The sequence below is a fragment of the Lynx canadensis genome, chromosome B2, assembly GCF_007474595.2.
Source record: "Lynx canadensis isolate LIC74 chromosome B2, mLynCan4.pri.v2, whole genome shotgun sequence".
In the NCBI taxonomy this organism is placed as follows: domain Eukaryota; kingdom Metazoa; phylum Chordata; class Mammalia; order Carnivora; family Felidae; genus Lynx; species Lynx canadensis.
This window is the reverse complement of record NC_044307.1, coordinates 59,121,003-59,141,787: the sequence shown is the minus strand read 5'-3', so window position 1 is coordinate 59,141,787 and position 20,785 is coordinate 59,121,003. Positions and strand designations below refer to the sequence as shown.

Sequence of the window (20,785 nt, the reverse complement as noted above, 5' to 3'; positions counted from 1 at the left end):
AGTCTGTCATTTAGAATAGAAGGAGAGATAAAGGTCTTCCCAAACACACAAAAACTGAAGGAATTTGTCACCACTAAATCAGCCCTACAAGAGATCCTAAGGGGGACCCTGTGAGACAAAGTACCAGAGACATCGCTACAAGCATGAAACCTACATACATCACAATGACTCTAAACCCATATCTTTCTATAATAACACTGAATGTAAATGGACTAAATGCGCCAACCAAAAGACATAGGGTATCAGAATGGTTAAAAAAAACAAGACCCATCTATTTGCTGTCTACAAGAGACTCATTTTAGAACTGAGGACACCTTTAGATTGAAAGTGAGGGGATGGAGAACTATTTATCATGCTACTGGAAGTCAAAAGAAAGCTGGAGTAGCCATACTTATATCAGACAAACTAGACTTTAAATTAAAGGCTGTAACAAGAGATGAAGAAGGGCATTATATAATAATCACAGGGTCTATCCATGAGGAACAGCTAACAATTATAAATGTCTATGCGCCGAATACAGGAGCCCCCAAATATATAAAACAATTACTCACAAACATAAGCAACCTTATTGATAAGAATGTGGTAATTGCAGGGGACTTTAACACTCCACTTACAGAAATGGATAGATTATCTAGACACACAGTCAATAAAGAAACAAGGGCCCTGAATGAGACATTGGATCAGATGGACTTGACAGATATATTTAGAACTCTGCATCCCAAAGCAACAGAATATACTTTCTTCTCGAGGGCACATGGAACATTCTCCAAGATAGATCACATACTGGGTCACAAAACAACCCTTCATAAGTTTACAAGAATTGAAATCATACCATGCATACTTTCAGACCACAATGCTATGAAGCTTGAAATCAACCACAGGAAAAAGTCTGGAAAACCTCCAAAAATGTGGAGGTTAAAGAACACCCTACTAAAGAATGAATTGGTCAACCAGGCAGTTAGAGAAGAAATTAAAAACTATATGGAAACAAACAAAAATGAAAATACAACAATCCAAACGCCTTGGGATGCAGCGAAGGCAGTCCTGAGAGGAAAATACATTGCCATCCAGGCCTATCTCAAGAAACAAGAAAAATCCCAAATATAAAATCTAACAGCACACCTAAAGGAAATAGAAGCAGGACAGCAAAGACAGCCTAAACCCAGCAGAAGAAGAGAAATAATAAAGATCAGAGCAGAAATAAACAATATAGAATCTAAAAAAACTGTAGAGCAGATCAACAAAATCAAGAGTTGGTTTTTTGAAGAAATAAACAAAATTGAGAAACCTCTAGCCAGGCTTCTCAAAAAGAAAAGGGAGATGACCCAAATAGATAAAATCATGAATGAAAATGGAATTATTACAACCAGTCCGTCAGAGATACAAGCAATTATCATGGAATACTATGAAAAATTATATGCCAACAAACTGGACAACCTGGAAGAAACGGACAAATTCCTAAACACCCACACGCTTGCAAAACTCAATCAGGAGAAAATAGAAAGCTTGAACAGACCCATACCAGCGAAGAAATTGAATCAGTCATCAAAAATCTCCCAACAAATCAGAGTCCAGGACCAGATGGCTTCCCAGGAGAGTTCTACCAGACATTTAAAGCAGAGATAATACCTATCCTTCTCAAGGTATTCCAAAAAATAGAAAGGGAAGGAAAACTTCCAGACTCATTCTATGAAGTCAGTATTACTTTGATTCCTAAACCAGACAGAGACCCAATAAAAAAAGAGAACTACAGGCCAATATCCCTGATGAATATGGATGCAAAATTCTCAATAAGATACTAGCAAATCGAATTCAACAGCATATAAAAAGAATTATTCACCATGATCAAGTGGGATTCATTCCTGGGATGCAGGGCTGGTTCAATATTCACAAATCAATCAATGTGATACATCACATTAATAAAAGAAAAGATAAGAACCATATGATCCCGTCAATGAATGCAGAAAAGGCCTTTGACAAAATTCAGCACCCTTTCTTAATAAAAACCCTCGAGAAAGTCGGGATAGAAGGAACGTACTTAAAGATCATAAAAGCCATTTATGAAAAGCCCACAGCTAAAATCATCCTCAATGGGGAAAAACTGAGAGCTTTTTCCCTGAGATCAGGAACACAACAGGGATGTCCACTCTCACCGCTGTTGTTTAACATAGTGTTGGAAGTTCTAGCATCAGCAATCAGACAACAAAAGCAAATCAAAGGCATCAAAATTGGCAAAGATGAAGTCAAGCTTTCCCTTTTTTGCAGATGACATGATATTATACATGGAAAATCCGATAGACTCCACCAGAAGTCTGCTAGAACTGATCCATGAATTTAGCAAAGTTGCAGGATACAAAATCAATGTACAGAAATCAGTTGCATTCTTATACACTAATAATGAAGCAACAGAAAGACAAATAAAGAAACTGATCCCATTCACAATTGCACCAAGAAGTATAAAATACCTAGGGATAAATCTAACCAAAGATGTAAAGGATCTGTATGCTGAAAACTATAGAAAGCTTATGAAGGAAAGTGAAGAAGATATAAAGAAATGGAAAAACATTCCGTGCTCATGGATTGGAAGCATAAATATTGTCAAAATGTCAATACTACCCAAAGCTATCTACACATTCAATGCAATCCCTATCAAAATTGCACCAGCATTCTTCTCGAAACTAGAACAAGCAATTCTAAAATTCATATGGAACCACAAAAGGCCCCAAATAGCCAAAGGAATTTTGAAGAAGAAGACCAAAGCAGGAGGCATCACAATCCCAGACTTTAGCCTCTACTACAAAGTTGTAATCATCAAGACAGCATGGTATTGGCACAAAAACAGATACATAGACCAATGGAATAGAATAGAAACCTCAGAACTAGACCCACAAACGTATGGCCAACTCATCTTTGACAAAGCAGGAAAGAACATCCTTTGGAAGAAAGTCTCTTTAACAAATGGTGCTGGGAGAACTGGACAGCAACATGCAGAAGGTTGAAACTAGACCACTTTCTCACACCATTCACAAAAATAAACTCAAAATGGATAAAGGACCTGAATGTGAGACAGGAAACCGTCAAAACCCTAGAGGAGAAAGCAGGAAAACACCTCTCTGACCTCAGCCCTAGCAATTTCTTATTTGACACATCCCCAAAGGCAAGGGAATTAAAAGCAAAAATGAACTACTGGGACTTCATGAAGATACAAAGCTTCTGCACAGCAAAGGAAACAACCAACAAAACTAAAAGGCAACCAACGGAATGGGAAAAGATATTTGCAAATGACATATCGGACAAAGGGCTAGTATCCAAAATCTATAAAGAGCTCAGCAAACTCCACACCCGAAAAACAAATAACCCAGTGAAGAAATGGGCAGAAAACATGAATAGACACTTCTCTAAAGAAGACATCCGGATGGCCAACAGGCACATGAAAAGATGCTCAACGTCACTCCTCATCAGGGAAATACAAATCAAAACCACACTCAGGTATCACCTCACGCCAGTCAGAGTGGCCAAAATGAACAAATCAGGAGACTATAGATACTGGCAAGGATGTGGAGAAATGGGAACCCTCTTGCACTGTTGGTGGGAATGCAAATTGGTGCGGCCACTCTGGAAAACAGTGTGGAGGTTCCTCAAAAAATTAAAAATAGACCTACCCTATGACCCAGCAGTAGCACTGCTAGGAATTTACCCAAGAGATACAGGAGTACTGATGCATAGGGGCACTTGTACCCCAATGTTTATAGCAGTACTGTCAACAATAGCCAAATTATGCAAAGAGCCTAAATGTCCATCAACTGATGAATGAATTAAAAAAATTGTGGTTTATATACACAATGGAGTACTACATGGCAATGAGAAAGAATGAAATATGGCTCTTTGTAGCAACATGGATGGAACTGGAGAGTGTAATGCTAAGTGAAATAAGCCATACAGAGAAAGACAGATACCATATATTTTCACTGTTATGTGGATCCTGAGAAACTTAACAGAAACCCATGGGGGAGGGGAAGAAAAAAAAAAAAAGAGGTTAGAGTGGAAGAGAGCCAAAGCAGAAGAGACTCTTTAAAACTGAGAACAAACTGAGGGTTGATGGGGGGTGGGAGGGAGGGGAAGGTGGGTGATGGGTATCGAGGAGGGCACCTTTTGGGATGAGCACTGGGTGTTGTATGGAAACCAATTTGACAATAAACTTCATATATTGGAAAAAAATAATAAGATAAGATAAGATAAGTTAAGATAAGATAAGATAAGATAAGATAAGATAAAATACTTATATTAGTAAAGAAAAAAAAAAAAAAAAAAAGAACAGTGCCTGACTCATGTTGCTATAGGGATTACAGAAGTGAGTAGATGTAAGCACTGTGTAATTGTGACCCAGCTGGTTTGATCTGTAGATACATAAACCATACACCAAAATAGGTAATTTTAGAGAACATCACTTCCAGCTTTTCTCTGAAAATCCCTTGTTTCTAAAATAATAGCAGGAAAGAGATGCACAGAGACTCAATAAAACATTTTTTCACAGTTAAAGGAAGCAATCTTTTCTTCTTTTGTGAAATGGAAATCATGCTCTCTTTGGCATATTAGCTAGTGTATCTATAACTGAGTTGAATAGAAATGCCACCTTCAAGCTCTCAGTTTATTTATAAACAAACAGATATATATTTTTTCAAATTTATAAGAGATTGATAAGGATATATCACAATTCATTAGCTTTTAACTTTTCCTAATGAAATTTATTTTTCTTTGCATTTATTTTTCTCTTCTTAAATCCATATTTCTGGTGCTATATGATTATTTTTGTAGAAAAATACTATTCTCTTATTCAAATATCTTATTAAGATAGAGGTACTGATTATAAATTAGCTTCAAAATATGGAAAGTGGGTTTTTTAGAATTAACTACAAAATCTCTTTTGCATAATTGAATGATTCACAGAATCTGAATCGTGGCTGCATATAACACTGAAAACTTTATAGCACAATAGAAAATTGAGATTTAACTTTTTTGTTGTTTTGATTATAAAATTAAGAACCATATATCCTAGCTTACCTAATGATAGTCACAGAGCTAGGCATTTTTATGAACTTCACACTAACCTTATATATACTCATCCATTTAAATTCAGGTATTTCATGAGAGATAGGATATTTTCTTAAAAGGTTATTTAAATTGTTACAATATTGGGGCATTTGGGTAGCTCAGTCAGTTAAAGTGTCAAGCTTTGGCTTCTGTCATGATCTCATGGCTCATGAGTTTGAGCCCCATGTCTGCCTCTGTGCTGACAGCCCAGAGCCTGGAGCCTGCTTCAGATTCTGTGTCTCCCTCTCTGACCCTCTCCCACTCATGCTCCATCTCTCTCCCATTGTCTCTCTCTTTGTCTCTCTCTCAAAAATACATAAACACTAAAAAAAAATTTAATTAAAAAATAAATTGTTACAATATTTGAAAACAAACAAAAAAACAAATTGAGCATTGAACATGCTAAATAAAATCAAAACGACTTTCAGTAAAAAACAACAGATTCTCTACCTTCAAGTCTGCTAGAGACAAACATTTTTAAATAGTTCCTTATTTTATTCTATTATGCCTTATTTGCTCATTGAAAAAATGTCTTTGCTCTTTTGAGTTTTGTGAATTAGAGATACTAGTTATTGGTTCTCCACTGTGAAAGGTGAATCTTCTCATTAATTCTTTTTAGGTTTTCCCCTAGTTGCTTTATCTATAAAATTGAAATATAAATAATAATAATGGCAAAAACAAATTGTTATACATACCACTAATGGAGTTATTCATTGTGGGTATTAGAAATATACTCAGGGTGGTTTAACACGAAAATGATTTAAGTTAGAGATTCTTAAAAAAAACATTACATGTAGGACCTATAGAAGCATTTAGAATCAGATCTGGAAAATAGGCACAAATGAGGGAGTCTAGACAGCAGATAAGGCAACATCATATATGAACACAATGTCAGTAGGGATGGGCATTGACACTAGATAACACTGAGGCAGTGTTGTCAGTAGTCCTTGAAAATTAGTATGGTTGTCCTAATTTTGCCACCTGCAAAACAAATAAGTTCTCCATTCCTGTTTATATTTGTCACCAGCTTACATTCAAATTCCATAGTGGGTCTTGGATATATTAGCCCACTTTGGGTTGCATACCCACATTTTGGGATAACTGAGACTGGGAAAGATATATCTTGCATTTTCACCTTCTATTATGAGAAGTGGTCTCTAACTTTTATTAAAGAATCATTAAGTAGTTAATTATCCAGATGCAAAAGGAAGTTCAGAGGATGAATAGTGCAAATAAATGATAGACACATTCCACTACATCTTCTTTCCTTAAATGATTTTGAAAAAAAAAAAACATACCTTTTTACTTAGAAAGTGTCTAAAGTAATTTGTGACTATGAAAATTAATTTAGTTTACAGTAATTGTGGAAGGAGATCACTGAGAGGATGTGACTGCCTGTTGATCCTCGTGTGTTAACTGGACATTTGGAGGCTCCTTACACCCTCCTCTGTCCTTAGAATATACATGCCACTCACTATTCTCACACTGGGAGCTGTGTTAAGGACATAACCTTGAAGGAGGAAGGTACTATTGAGATTATCTGTACTGAATAAATGACTGACCCAAGTTATAGACTATAAATAAACTTGAGATTCTGGTGCGTGGATGCAGAAATCTATTGGTCTTGCGGCAGCCCAAGACAGGCCTTGTATGTAAGTTCCTTTTATTAATCAACTTACCACCTACCCATCTGAAGTGGTCTGCTTCTTTTCTTCGGTCTCTTCTTGCCATCCATATAGGGGGGCCAGTTTGCAGGCCAGCAGTAACTTAATGAAACAAGAAGCTGAGAAGGTCATAGTTTTTGTTTTTGTTTTGTTTTTAAAGAATTGCATGCAGGACTCAAATGTGTATAATGGCCTGGTTTGAAGGAAAGTCAGTTTGGTTAACATTATACAGTCATATCAAACACAGTCATGTATGTGTTTAATTTAAGGAAATAATGTACATTTTGAATTCTCTTGGATTCACTGAAATGAAAGTAAAGCCACAGGTTTTCAGTCACAACAAAACAAAAAAAGAAAGAGTAAATATCTAGTTGATAGCATTAAGCAATGCAAATTTTTTGCAGACAAGTTGGGAGTCTCATATTTCTGAACTTAGTCTTAGATTTAGCTGCAAGTTGCATCAGTGACACATTTATAATGAAGTGAATCCTTTGCTTGTTTCTAAATAATAACTGTGAGATTGAGGTAGATCAGTGCCTAAGTGAGGCCTGTGCAAATGTGTTGGTCTTTACAGCACCTTCAGCTGCCTGTGTCCGAATGGATTTCAAGGTAGGCACACATGCTAAGCAAAACTGGGATAACTGAAGGTTAATTTGAGGTGGAAATAAATCCTTATTTTTAGAAGATACAATTCATCTAATAGACATGCATATTAGTTTCTTTTTCCGTGAGAACATATGAATATATAATATCTACTTGGATTATTTTACTGCATCTTCACATAATCACAGAAACAGGTATGTGCAGTGTTGAGTGAATATTTTTTTGTCTTTGTAAGTCAACCAGTGTTTGTTAGGAGATTTATCAACGCTAAGTCCATTACACTTATTTAAAACTTGTAACATTTCCTTGCATACCACATTCCATTCTGTTACTGGGGTAACTCTTACAGGGACCTTTGTCAATATTTATCACTTATTTTGATAAGAGCTGTTTATGTTTTTAAATATTTATGTTCTTTTTATTTACCTTAGGGGAAACTCTAATAATAGACCTTTGTTTTTCAATATTAGAAAAAGTAGTAAGACTCTCAATATTTTATATGTAAGCAAATACTGGTAAACAAGCCTGATTGCAAGCCAAAATGTTGTTCAAAATCTAGCTCTCCAAACCTCTTCCTAATTCTATTCTTATGTGACTGATTTAAAAGTAAAAACACTGCACAATCTTTAAGCAATGAGAAAGTCAAATTGTTTTGAAAATCATGAATGAAACAGCTATTTATTCTATTGAATTTGAGAAACTGGTTTTATGTGGTTGACTTTAAGAATGACCATATCCAGATAGTGTGCCCACTTATTAAAAACTTAACGTACTATTTATCATCAACAAAAACTCAAGATAATTTTTTAAAATTGTATGAGACAGAGCAAAAAGAAAGTCTTTTGGAGAGGTAAATTTTGGCATATTCCCAACTACAAGGAACAAACCAAGGTTTTTAAATGTGCTGTTTTTCTCTCAGAAGGTTTTAAAAAGTGCTGTTTTTCTGTTGATTCATAAGGAGAATTACCAAATGAATATTTTAAGATTTAAACAAAGTATTTATTCACTCATACTATTATTTTTAATTTTCACTTTTTCCTCAGTTTAACCTTGATGTTCTAATGTCATATTTTCACTTAATATTTTGTCAGTGATAATATAAATAGCTTTTCTATTTAGTTAGGTATGCTCTTTCCTATTTAAATATCTATTACATTAATTTTTCTCCAGCCCAGATTTATTTCACTATTTTAGAGAAAAACATTTAAGAATATTAGAAAGACTTCCATTCATCTAATTTGTGAACACCATGTGTTATGTGTCAATGCCAATTTTTCTAATCTTGTTCAAAATAGGCAAAAAAAAATAGCTATCAAAAGTCTTAAGAATCAGGGTGCCTGGGTGGCTCAGTCCATCCAGTGTGCAACTTCGGTTTTGGCTCAGGTCATGATCTCATGGTTCTGAGTTCAAGCCCTGGTCGGGCTCTCTGCTGTCAGCACAAAGCCCACTTTGGATCCTCTGTTGTCTCTCTCTCTGCCCATCACCCAGGAGCCCATGTGCTCTCTCTCTCTCTCTCTCTCTCTCTCTCTCTCTCTCTCTCAAAAATAAATAAACATTTAAAAAAATTTAAAAAACAAAAAAGTTTTAAGAATCATTTCAGTGTCAGTTTAGGCTATGCTTTCAACTTATTGCAAATCAACAAACAATCCAAGGACATAATATGAAAGGTCAGTTTTAGCAACACAAATTCTAAGTGAACATTAAGGGAAAATCTGCACTATAGAGCTAGTTAAAAGGAAATGTGAAGGGGTACCTGGCTGGCTCAGTCGTTAGAACATGTGATTGTTGATCTCAGGGTTGTGAGTTTGAGCCCTGCACTGGGTGTAGAGATTACTTTAAAAAAGAAATAATAATGTTAAGGTTAGATATACAGTTAATGAATACTTCTGATTTGTTTTCCTTCCATATAGACCTGCTATGTGAAATTAATCAAAAGCAATGTGATTCATCACTCTGCCTCCGTACACTACAAAGTTCATGGATAAATTCAAATCCTTGTGTCCCTCTGGCTTTATGGGTTAGTAACATTTGACAACTGTGCCTTGTAGAGAACATTTAACCTTAGGGGACATACATAAGGATGGTATTGATTCGCTAGTATTTTTTTGTTTCTTTTTTTATTGCCCTTAGACTAACATTTGATTTGCATCCCAATAACTTGAAATATCTATTCCATCTCTAGACTCCAAAGCAGAAGATAATTTTTTCATATCTAAAGAGACTTTGAATACCTACCAATTCAGAGGAGATTAGTCTGCATTTAGTAATTCCAAGAGAAGTTGTTGCAGTTTGTAACAAGGTTTGTAAGGTGAAATGAATGGATTCTGACACTAATATATGTGGCGTTCTTATCTGACAATTTTAGTTTCATATTATCACCCCCAATGGATTAAAAGATTCGAGCAATTTTAAGAATTGTAACCTGGCACCTGCTTGCCTTATTAAAACTTAAAATCTTTTTATTATTTTTTTCAAAGATTTAAGATATGAAACAGATGCAGATATGAGTGTTTCATATCTGTGCAAGAAGGGAATCACCTGCATTGACCAACCTGGTAATTACTTTGGCCAGTGTGTGGCTCCATTTAAAGGTAATGAACACCAAGGGAAAAGGAAAAGCAAACATAATTAACTTTAAAAAGCATTTCTGTCTCTTATTTGAACTCATTTCAGTCTTCTGACATTATTAGTCCTTCGTTTTTTTAAAGTCAGCTTCTAAAGTGACCAACCAATTATCCCTTAGGCTAATGGAGTGAAATGAGCTTTGTTTACATCCAGTAGAACAGCCGAATTTCTTATTTCTCTATTGGAAAGGCCACCGATACAACCAAATGATAAAGTGAAAAGTAACGACTGTAGTACCAGTCTATCATGTTTTAAGAATTTTGTCCTATTAATTCTATTTCTCATGAAATTGTCAAGGTTAGTAATCCATTAATAGATACTTTTTATTTGGTTTAAACTTTTACAATATTTCTTTAGCTTTAGTAATGGAGTTGTAATTATTTTCAAAAACTAAATAAATTTATGCTTTGCCTTATAAGTTATAAATTATAAATTTTGTAAATTATTGTATATAGAAAGGAAACTAGTATATAGAAAGTAAATCACTGGATACTTCCTTGGACTTCAGTATCTTTTTGTATGATACGGAATTTGAAAACTAAATTAGCCAGTGTTCTTTAGAGAAACAGAACCAATGGGAGAGCTATCTACCTACCTATCTATCTATCTATCTATCTATCTATCTATTTATCTATCTATATCTATGTATTACAGCAATTCATTATGAGAAATTGGCTTATAAAATTAGGGAGGATGAAAAGTTTCATGATCTGTTGTCTGCAAGCCAGAGACCTAGGAGAGCCATTGGTTATAGTCTTGAATTAAAAGTTATAGTCTTGAATTAAAAGGCATGAGAACTAGGAAAACAGATGGTATAAATTCCAGTCCAAGGACAGAAGAAACCAATGCCCCAGTTCAGCTGGTAGGCAGAAAAGGAGCAAGTCCTCCCTTTGTTTAGTTTTTGTGCTACTCAGGCCTTCAACAGATTGGATGATGCCTAGCCAGTTTGGGAAGGGTAATCTGCTTTAGTGAGTCTACTGATTCAAATGCTGATATCACCAGGAAGCACCATCACAGATACACTGGAAAGAATGTTTAATCTGGGCAACCTGTGGTCTAGTCAAATCGACACACAAAAATAGCTATCACACTGTTCAACTAAATACAATTAGTTTAAATATTTTTAAATATTGTATCTAATTTTCTTAGTTCTTCCTGTAATTATTAATGAACAAATATGCCTGCTGACAAATTTCAAATATTTTGTATCTGTATAAACTAAGTTATAGATTTCACTTTAAAAATAAAAAGTTTGACCAGTACCTAGATCTTAATTTCTCAAACCATTTTCCAATAAAAGGATCTGTATCTCTTTAGAGATCTAGGTGATTCTAGGCATAAACACAGAAAATACAAATGAGTGTGGAGAATCTTGTAATGCCGAAAAGCAATGAAGTACTTAAAAAACAAAAGTATGAGAGTGTGTCAAAGGGCCATATGAGCCAACCCAAGGGACTCCTGATGACCAAAACTAGAATAATTTGAGCAAGAAAATAAAGGAATAATGAGTTTTTACCCAAAATATAGAATAAATATCCATGAGTCCCTACTGAGAAAAAAATAAATGATTGATGAATAAATGAATGGGAATAATAGACACATCTTCTATACAGAATAATTCCGAATAATTTATGTAGATACTTTGCACTCGAGGAGATAGAACATAACTTCCTACCTCTTAAGTTTGGGCTGCAGGTAATGACCACCTTTCAAACTATATAGAGCAAGGAAATGGAGGTTGGGAAGAGTTACTTTACAGTGGAGAAATCTGATAAACACTACCTCAGCCAAGTGATCAAAGTTAACATCAACAGTGCTAAGTCATGTTAATAACATAAACATTTGATATGAAGTAATGAGAATGACACTTTATCTTCGTTATTTTCTTTTTAAAAACACTTTACCCCAGTTTAATCATGATAAAATCATCAGACAAGTTTCAGTTCTACAAAACCCCTGACAGTACTCTTTAAACTGTCAAGGTCATCAAAAACAAGGAAAGTCTGTGCAAAAGATTTTTAGTTTGGTATAGTCACAATTATTTATTTTTGCTCTTGCTGGCCTTGCCAGAGGACACAGATACAAAAAACTTATACCTATTACTGATTTCTATGGGTTTGCCTGTTTTTCTTTTAGGAATTGTATGGTTTCAGGTCTTATGTTTAAGTCTTGAATTGATTTTGCATTTACTTTTGTATACCATGTAAGAAAGTAGTCCAGTTGTTTGCAGGTAACTTGTCAGTTTTCCTTAAGGAACCCATCAAATGAAAAGGCAGCCTACTGAATGGGAGAATGTATTTGCCAATGATATATCTGACAAGCAGTTAATAGCCAAAATATATAAAGAACTCATACAGATCAACACCAAAAAATCAAAAAATGCAGTTAAAAAAGGGGCAGGAGACCTGAAAAGACACTTTTCCAAAGAAGACATACAGATGACCAACAGACACATGAAAAGATAGTATCACTAATCATCAGGGAAATGCAAATCAAAACCACAATGAGGTATCACTCACATCTGTTAGATTCCCTCATGTCAAGAAGAGAAGAAATAACAGGAGTCAGCAAGGATATGGAGAAAAGTGAGCCCTCGTGCACTGTTCGTGGGATTATAAATTGGTACAGCCTCTATGGAAAACAATATGGAAATTCCACAAAAAGTTAAAAATAAAACTACCATACAGTCCATCAATTCTACTTCTGGGTATTTATCCAAAGAAAATGAAAACACTAATGCAGAGATATACACACTCCTGTGTTCATTGAAACATTATTTAAATTAACTAAGATATGGAAACATAGGAAGTCTCCTTCATAAATAAATGGATAAAGAAGTGGTATACAGGGGCGCGTGGGTGGCTCAGTAGGTTGAGCGTCCGTCTTGGGCTCAGGTCATGATCTTGTGGTCTGTGAGTTCAAGGCCCGCGTCGGGCTCTGTGCTGACAGCTCGGAGCCTGGAGCCTGCTTCAGATTCTGTGTCTCCCTCTCTCTCTGCCCCCCCACCCCCATGCTCTGTCTCTCTCTCTCTCTCTCTATATCAAAAATAAAGAGACATTCAAAAAAAATTTTAAAAAGTGGTATACAGCGTAGGGTATATAATATTACAGTAACTATAGGGTGACAGATGGTCACTACACTTATGGAGGTGAACATTTCATAGTGTATACAAATGTTGAATCACTATGTTGCACAACTGAAACTAATATAATATCATATGTCAACTATACTTCTATTAAAAAAAAAGGAAAGTCTGAAAAATTTTCAAAGCCAAAGGAGCCTAAAGAAGCATGAGTACTAAATGTGGTATTGTGGATTGGACTCTGGAAAAGAAAAAGACATTAGTTTAAGAAATCCAAATAAAATTTGGACTTTGGTTAATAATAATGTATCATGTTGGCTAATGTGACAAATGTACCATACTAAGGTCAGTTATTAATAATAGTGGAAACTGGTTGCAGAGTGTACAATACCCTCTGAACTATCTTTGTGACTGTTCAGTAAATTTAAAACTATGCTAAACATTTAAAAAGTCACAAAATAAGTGACTGCAAATAAATAATTTCTGATTCAAATAATTTATAATTAAAGAAAACAGAAAATATTTAAGACATAGTCATTTTAGTTAATCATATATGATTTCACCTTGTCATGTATTGTAATTCACTAATTATAATGAAGGAAAGAATTCTTCAGTTAATAGCAGTGCCTTAAATTTGTAAAACATATTAAAATGTTCAAGGGATTTTAACACAAAGGCATAAATAAAACATGTAAGCAAAAATGAAGTTAAACTATTATAAAATGAATGTTCCCAATAATGAATATAATAATTTCTCTCATAATAATGACATGTAATATAATTTATAATAGTACAAATATACTATACTGTCAAAAATACATTTTTCACAATTTTTAATTTTTTTTTCAACGTTTATTTATTTTTGGGACAGAGAGACAGAGTATGAACGGGGGAGGGGCAGAGAGAGAGGCAGACACAGAATCGGAAACAGGCTCCAGGCTCTGAGCCATCAGCCCAGAGCCCGACGCGGGAACTCACAGACCGCGAGATCGTGACCTGGCTGAAGTCGGACGCTTAACCGACTGCGCCACCCAGGCGCCCCCATTTTTCACAATTTTTAAATCACTTTATATTAGTATACATCCGTCTGCTAGAAAGTTTGCCTTGTTTTTTTTTTTTTTTTTTTTTTTTTTTTTTTTGAAAGTTTGCCTTGTTTTACAAAACCTAGCTTCTTGTCCCACTTTTTCCTTTGCTTTTGGCATAAGCTTAATTATCTTTCACATATTTGGGACCGTGTGAATGGTCAGAACCAATAGAAAATGGATGGAAGTTTTAATCTTGTACTCTGGTCAATGAAAATGTCCTAAAAGTCTTTTGTTCCCTTTATTCTTCTCCATTCTTGTTGGAAGTGAGATGTCTAAAAAATTGGAAGACAGAAGGATCAGAAGATAGAAAAGCGTAGGTCCCTAAATCCCCTGTAGAAAGATGTCCATGGGTCAGAAATATCCCCCTTATACTGAGTGCACAGAAAGCATAAAAATTTTTATTGTGGTAAGCCATTAAGATCAGTAGTGTGTGTGTGTGTGTGTGTGTGTGTGTGTGTGTGTGTGTGTGTTTCAGCAACTAGCATTATTTATACTAAAAATTACTGCTTTCATCCTCATAAACACTTGCTTCAAAATTTCACTGGAATTAATTTTTAAATCCCATGAATGAATATATTTTTTGAAAAACATGTCTGTGTAATACAGTTATGAATAATTTCAATAGGAAATATACATATAGTTTTTTCTTTTTTTCTTTAAAAAAATTTTAATGTTCATTTATTTTTGAGAGAGAGGGAAAGAGAGAGAGAGAGCAAGTCGGGGAGGGAGAGAGAGAGGGAGACAATCTGAAGCAGGCTCCAGGCTTTGAGCTGTTAGCACAGAGCCCCACATGGGGCCCTAACTCACAAGCCTTGAGATAATGATGAGCTGAAGTCAGACACTTAGACTGAGCCATCCAGGAGCCCCTAAAATTTCTTCTTTTTAAATTTGTAAGTATTTATTCTCTGATTAAGTTTAAGATTGTTAGCAATTTTGCAATCTGTTTCAGAAAGAAATAAAATATTATTAAGAAATAATGAAACTTCAGCAAAATGCATTGAAATTATAAGATTTAGTTGGAAAAAAATATTTACTTGATTCATCAAGTCAGTGAGGTTACTTGTATTGAGTAGAAGGTTTAAGAAACTATGCCCCCAGGTGGGAGAAGTCCGGTCCCCTCCCTATTTTGTAAATCTCACACTCATTCATTTTACTGTTGATGGCTTCAGCAGTAACTTCAAGAGTGTATGCACTCTTTGCCTGTCACGCCTAAATTATTTATTGTTTGACCACTTCAGAAAACATTTACTCACCTTTGGTGTAGAAAATGCTTAAACAATAAGCTATTTTATAAACTATGTGTTGTAGCTTTCTGTTGGTATACTCCCAAGTGTTATTTATTGGTTCTTTTTTTGTACTAATATACATTTTGTTAAAGTAATGTACAAAATGTTGTCTTTTATAGGAAGGATATAATTCTTTTCTACTATCTCAGATTAATATGATTTTTTATTTTCGTAAAAATTGATGCCAGAAAAATAATATACATATTAAGAATTTATAAATTATAAGACCCTTTTTTTGAAAATTTAAAAAATATGTAGTTTCTATTAACCAAATATGTGGATTTGTAAGGTCGATGTCCTTTGAGTGTTTAAGAATATACCCTGGTTCAAACATTTTGCCATTTGCAAAAGTTATATTTCATTCCTAGTTATAACTTATTAAAACATATAGCAGAGAAAGGAATTTATCCAAAAAGTAGATTGTGATTATATAGTCTATTTATGGGGACAATAGAAATAATTAGAAAAAAATCTTTGTATAATTACTTCTGGAAAGCTGAACAATACAGTGTTTTTATTCATGTTATTTTCTAGCATTATAATTACAGATGTTCCTTAAAGAGTGCAGGTTTCACACATATTATTAATGCTATGTATCAATTTTGAAATCTGTACAATCCTCTCTCTTTTTTTAAAGAAAACATAAAGATGGATAATAAAGTCATTAATACAACAATTCTTTTTTCATGAGGTGTTCATCCACTAGAGTTAGCTGGTGGTTAGTTTTGATTTAATCTAGGCTCCCTTCCAAGTTCTAGTCTTAGGAAGTTAACTTAGCAAGTAAACATCAAAAATAGATTTCCTTCAGACATAAAGGGCATGATTATTTTGTTTTCTGTTTACAGTAAACCAAAATTTTCTTCAGCAATGAACAGAGTATTTTAATAAACGCAAATGGGTTTTCACCTTCCCTAATAGAGGTAATTGTGATTTCCGTCAAGGGAACTTAATGCTTAGAGATCCTGGGTGGCTCAGTTGGTTAAGCGGCCAACTTCAAGTCACATCATGATCTCTCAGTTCATGGGTTTGAACCCCACATGGGGCTCTGTGCTGACAGCTCAGAGCCTGGAGCCTGCTTCAGATTCTGTCTCCCTCCCTCTCTGTCCCTCCCCTGCTCATGCTTTCTCTCCCTTTCTCTCTCTCAAAAATGAATAAACATTAAAAAAGTTTAAAGAAAACCTGGTATTTTCATATAAGAAAACAAGATATGGACTTATACATATTCTACATGTTTGGATACCACCGTTTTATATTTTAGTTAAAGCAAGAAGATACAAGTCAGTCATTCACAATGAGCACTCTTCATTAACTAGTCTGTTGTCACAGCCTATTATTGCTTACTGGCACACCCTCTACTAAAACCCTCTATGCCCAACACTGCCAAAAAGAAATCAGTAATAATAATTTATCTTGTTGTGAAAAATGTACTAAGTATTGGTTTTTATGTTTCCGTGTATGGAATAACTAGGAATAAATAATTCCTCAAAGTGTTATCTTTTGCTCTGTGTATGTATACTTACTTGTCTTTCCTCCAGAATTAAATGCAATTGTGTATGAGGCCATGTTTTATAAATTCTAGTTATTACTCTTTGTTTAAAAAATATAATCAGGGCAAACTAATAATGTAGCCCTTACCCAATCAACAATTCTAAATTCTAAAAGTTATATCCTCGAAATATAATTCAAGTAAAGAAAAGCTGAAGCTGGCTAACTATAATGAAAATTGCTGCTGACAGACTCAGCCAGTGCACTTCTTACCAATAAAGCACTTAAACAGGCAGTCCATCTCAGAATTGGGAGTGTTTTCTAAGTAGCTGACGAAGACCACAACTCTCAAATTGCCTATTACACATTAATGATACTTTGAGCTGTATTAAGTTAATGTAATTCTCTATAGGAAAGTATGATTGATGGGGTGCCTGGGTGGCTCAGTCAGTTAAGCGTCAGACTTCAGCTCAGGCCATCTCACTGATCATGGGTTCAAGCCCACATTGGGCTCTGTGCCTGTGCTGACAACTCAGCGCCTGGAGCCTGCTTCGAATTCTGTGTCTCCCTCTCTCTCTGCTCCTCCCCCACTCACGCTCTGTGTGTCTCAAAAATAAAAATAAAACATTAAAAATTTTTTAATAAAAAAGAAAAGTATGAATGATAAATCCAAAATTTTAAGTGTATATTTACTTGCAACTAACAAAACTGTTGATTATATAATTCATAAAATGAACCATTTGCATATTGAATTTCATTAAATGAAGGAATCCTGGGAGAAAATAATGTTGCGTATATCATTGTTAAAGCAATAGTCTGTATTTTTGTCATGTTTTGGTGGCAAAAATTAAGTTGTTATCCTTTACTTCTAAAATATAAAAGTTTCCAATATCTAATACAAAGAGGACAGGGCTTTGATGTAAATTACTGTTTGGTTCTCAAGAAAATAAGTGCTTAAACTAATAAGAATGTCATTTTAATAAGGCTGCGTATGTACAAGTAGAATAGAAATATTGTTTGAGCAAATGTCTTATCTGCTGAAGCTTTAATGACACATGTCCCTAAATGTGTAGCAATTAAGATAAAAGAGCAGAAATGGTAATTAGCCACTAAACATGTTTGCAAAAGAAAGTAAACAAAGAAGAAAGAAAACTCAGCAAAATAAAAATGCCTAAGTGTGTTGAAAGCTAGAATAATAATGCTGTTTTCCGGATAGGACACTCCGTTATGGGAACTTGTAATTAGAAAGCAGATTTAAGTACATATTTTTAAGTGCTTGTGAAGTGAAAAAGACCAGAGTACAGATAATGGAGCAATTAGTTTTTCAGCCTTCACAGGCCATATCTCAGTCATTCTTGGTTTAAACTACAATGGGGAGCCACGGATGCTGTAATTAAATGCTCCAGTCTAGTCAGTCCACGGCTATACTAAACATTCTTGGAGAACAGAATATTTTGGCTGAAAAATTTCTTCAACTCAACTACAGATTGGCTGAGTATATTAACAAAAAGTTAACTTGATTTAAGTCTTTTAATGAAAGTAATATGGGAATTATTTTGCAGAGGTCAAATAAATCAGACAAATTGTAAGGTACTGAGTTCATAATAAGAATACAATAAAAAATATTCATTTAATAGTTGATGTTGATGATTTATTTGTTCTCATAGCAATTTAAACCAGAGTACATGTTGGTTTGAAAACAAGTATTATGTTCAACTTCTTGGTGATTATATCATTACCTTTAGTCTGATAGAAATAATTAGATGCTGAGGTCATTTAGACAGCAAGAATATAGGGAACCTGAGTAGAGGATAATTATATTTCTTTGTACTATTTGTACATTAATTTCTCTATTTTTAGAATTCATCAGTATTTAATATCTTGGTCACATATTTGTTTAATTGTATGATTTCAATTGTATTTCCTATTAATTTCTAATTAATTATATTTCTTATTTATCAGTTTGACATCCCCTACCTTATTTCTTTATAACCTGTAGACTACATTTGTATGGATAATTATATTTGATGATATTTCTATAAAAATAACATATCAAGTGAAAAAACTACTGTCACTGACTGTAAGAATGAGCATATTATATGGAACATGCTATGGAGTTTAATCAACAAGATGTTGTAGAGATACTCCCATACTCCAAACCCATCTGGGTAACCCAGTATGTGCAATGATAGAATGACAGGTCTGGCAGTCAGAGAAATGCTTAGCTGTAACATACATTTTATACCAGTCAGTTTTGATTTACATTACCAAAGGGAAATAATGTACCCTTGACAGTCTAACAATTAGGGAAAATTATAATTAAGTTGAAATTTACAGAGAAGCAACTCTGTAAAATTGGAAAATGATGACACCACTATTTTTTTTTAATTCTTAACTTCCTTGTTTCCTAGGGTATGACTCACCTTTAATTTCTGGTATTAATCCAGCATGTTGTACTCAACTCCTTTACCTTTTACCTTTTCACTTTTCAAATGCTTTTAGGTTGATCAAATCCATCCACATGTTTCAATGACCTCTTTCCCAGCATGTGGAGAACAGACTTTTCCTTCAAGTTGAAAGAACTACATGTTGCTAATTTCTAAACTACTGTGATAGCTAAGTACTATGAATATTCCAGGAAGAAATTTAAAATAATAAAATACAATAAAATAAAATAAAATAAAATAAAATAAAATATAAAATAAGCTGAAGCAAAAGGAAGCATGGGAATTTGAAGATATTCAGTGCAGCCAAAATTTATCCTGAGAGCAATGAGGGTAGAGTATTAAGCACCATCCAAATCACTAATGCCATCTAAGGAATACTAGGGCCAATGACAAGTAATTAATCTGGGAAAAACGTAATCAAATACGTATTTTGAAGGATTATAAAGTGGAGTTTCACTTTTTGTTTTTCTTTTATAGAAGCATTATATACCAGAAGAAGGGAAAAATTTAGGTGCTTGTAAAAATCAAGCTATTATCTAAAGTATAGACATGGAAACAAAACTTTAGGTAACTAGACAATTTCAGAAGATAATTTAGGTGAGAAACCAAACAGGATAGGCTTTTATGATGTTCAGATGTGTGAAGTGAGAAAAAAAATATGCTCAGCATCCCAGGGTAGATAAATGAATTATTACTCTGGGGCCACAAAGATAGAAGAAGCCTGTTTAATGAAGAGAGAAATCAGCAGAGCTTCAAACATACTGAGTTTGTCAGACAATAAATTATTAAAGTAGAAGTCTCCCTTAAATAATCCTAATATGTGTGTCTAAAGCACAGTAGAGAGTAAAAAGCCTATAGTTTACTAAGACATCAGGAAGAAATGGATAGAATGACAAGGAAAGAATTCTTGGGATAGGCACTAAGGAAGACTAAAATATAAAGAATGGATAGAGAAGGGAATAAACAATGTGAAACAATAGAAGAGAGGGTTTCTATTAGGAAGGAATGGGAAGAAAGTGTCAAGTATTTTTTGGACAGCCGGGTGTAAATATGGTCCAGAAAAATAATTATTAGAAAGGCCTTGAAGACCTTCATAAGAAAAGTTTCATAAGCAATCGCTAGTTGTTGATGGTGGTGTTGAATGAAGGATGGGGGATAAATAGATTAAATGAGAATGTGAAGCAAATTTATGTTGGCATCAGTATTCAAATCTGTGTGATATTTCCCCATCAGTCCTCAATAGCTGAAAAGGAGGCAGAGAGAAGAAGTGAGTTGGATTAACCAGGAATTGAGGAAATACAGAGAAAACTATATGTTTTTGTGCACCAATGAGTTATAAGAGTAATTCAGTCCCACTTCTTGACTCTGGAGTTTAAGTGGTATAGGAAAAATTCCTGCCCCTAGAGGACTAAAAGCA

At 34.3% G+C, this 20,785-nt stretch overlaps 1 protein-coding gene across 1 annotated transcript in view; it reads left to right on the top strand.

Moving 5' to 3' along the window:
- The window catches only part of EYS (eyes shut homolog), a 1,650,074-nt gene that overhangs the window by 382,018 nt on the left and 1,247,271 nt on the right, over positions 1-20,785 (top strand). Inside the window, exon 12 of the mRNA XM_030315776.1 lies at positions 9,889-9,949. Coding sequence (XP_030171636.1) covers positions 9,889-9,949 — 61 coding nt within the window. The remainder of the gene's footprint in view (positions 1-9,888; positions 9,950-20,785) is intronic.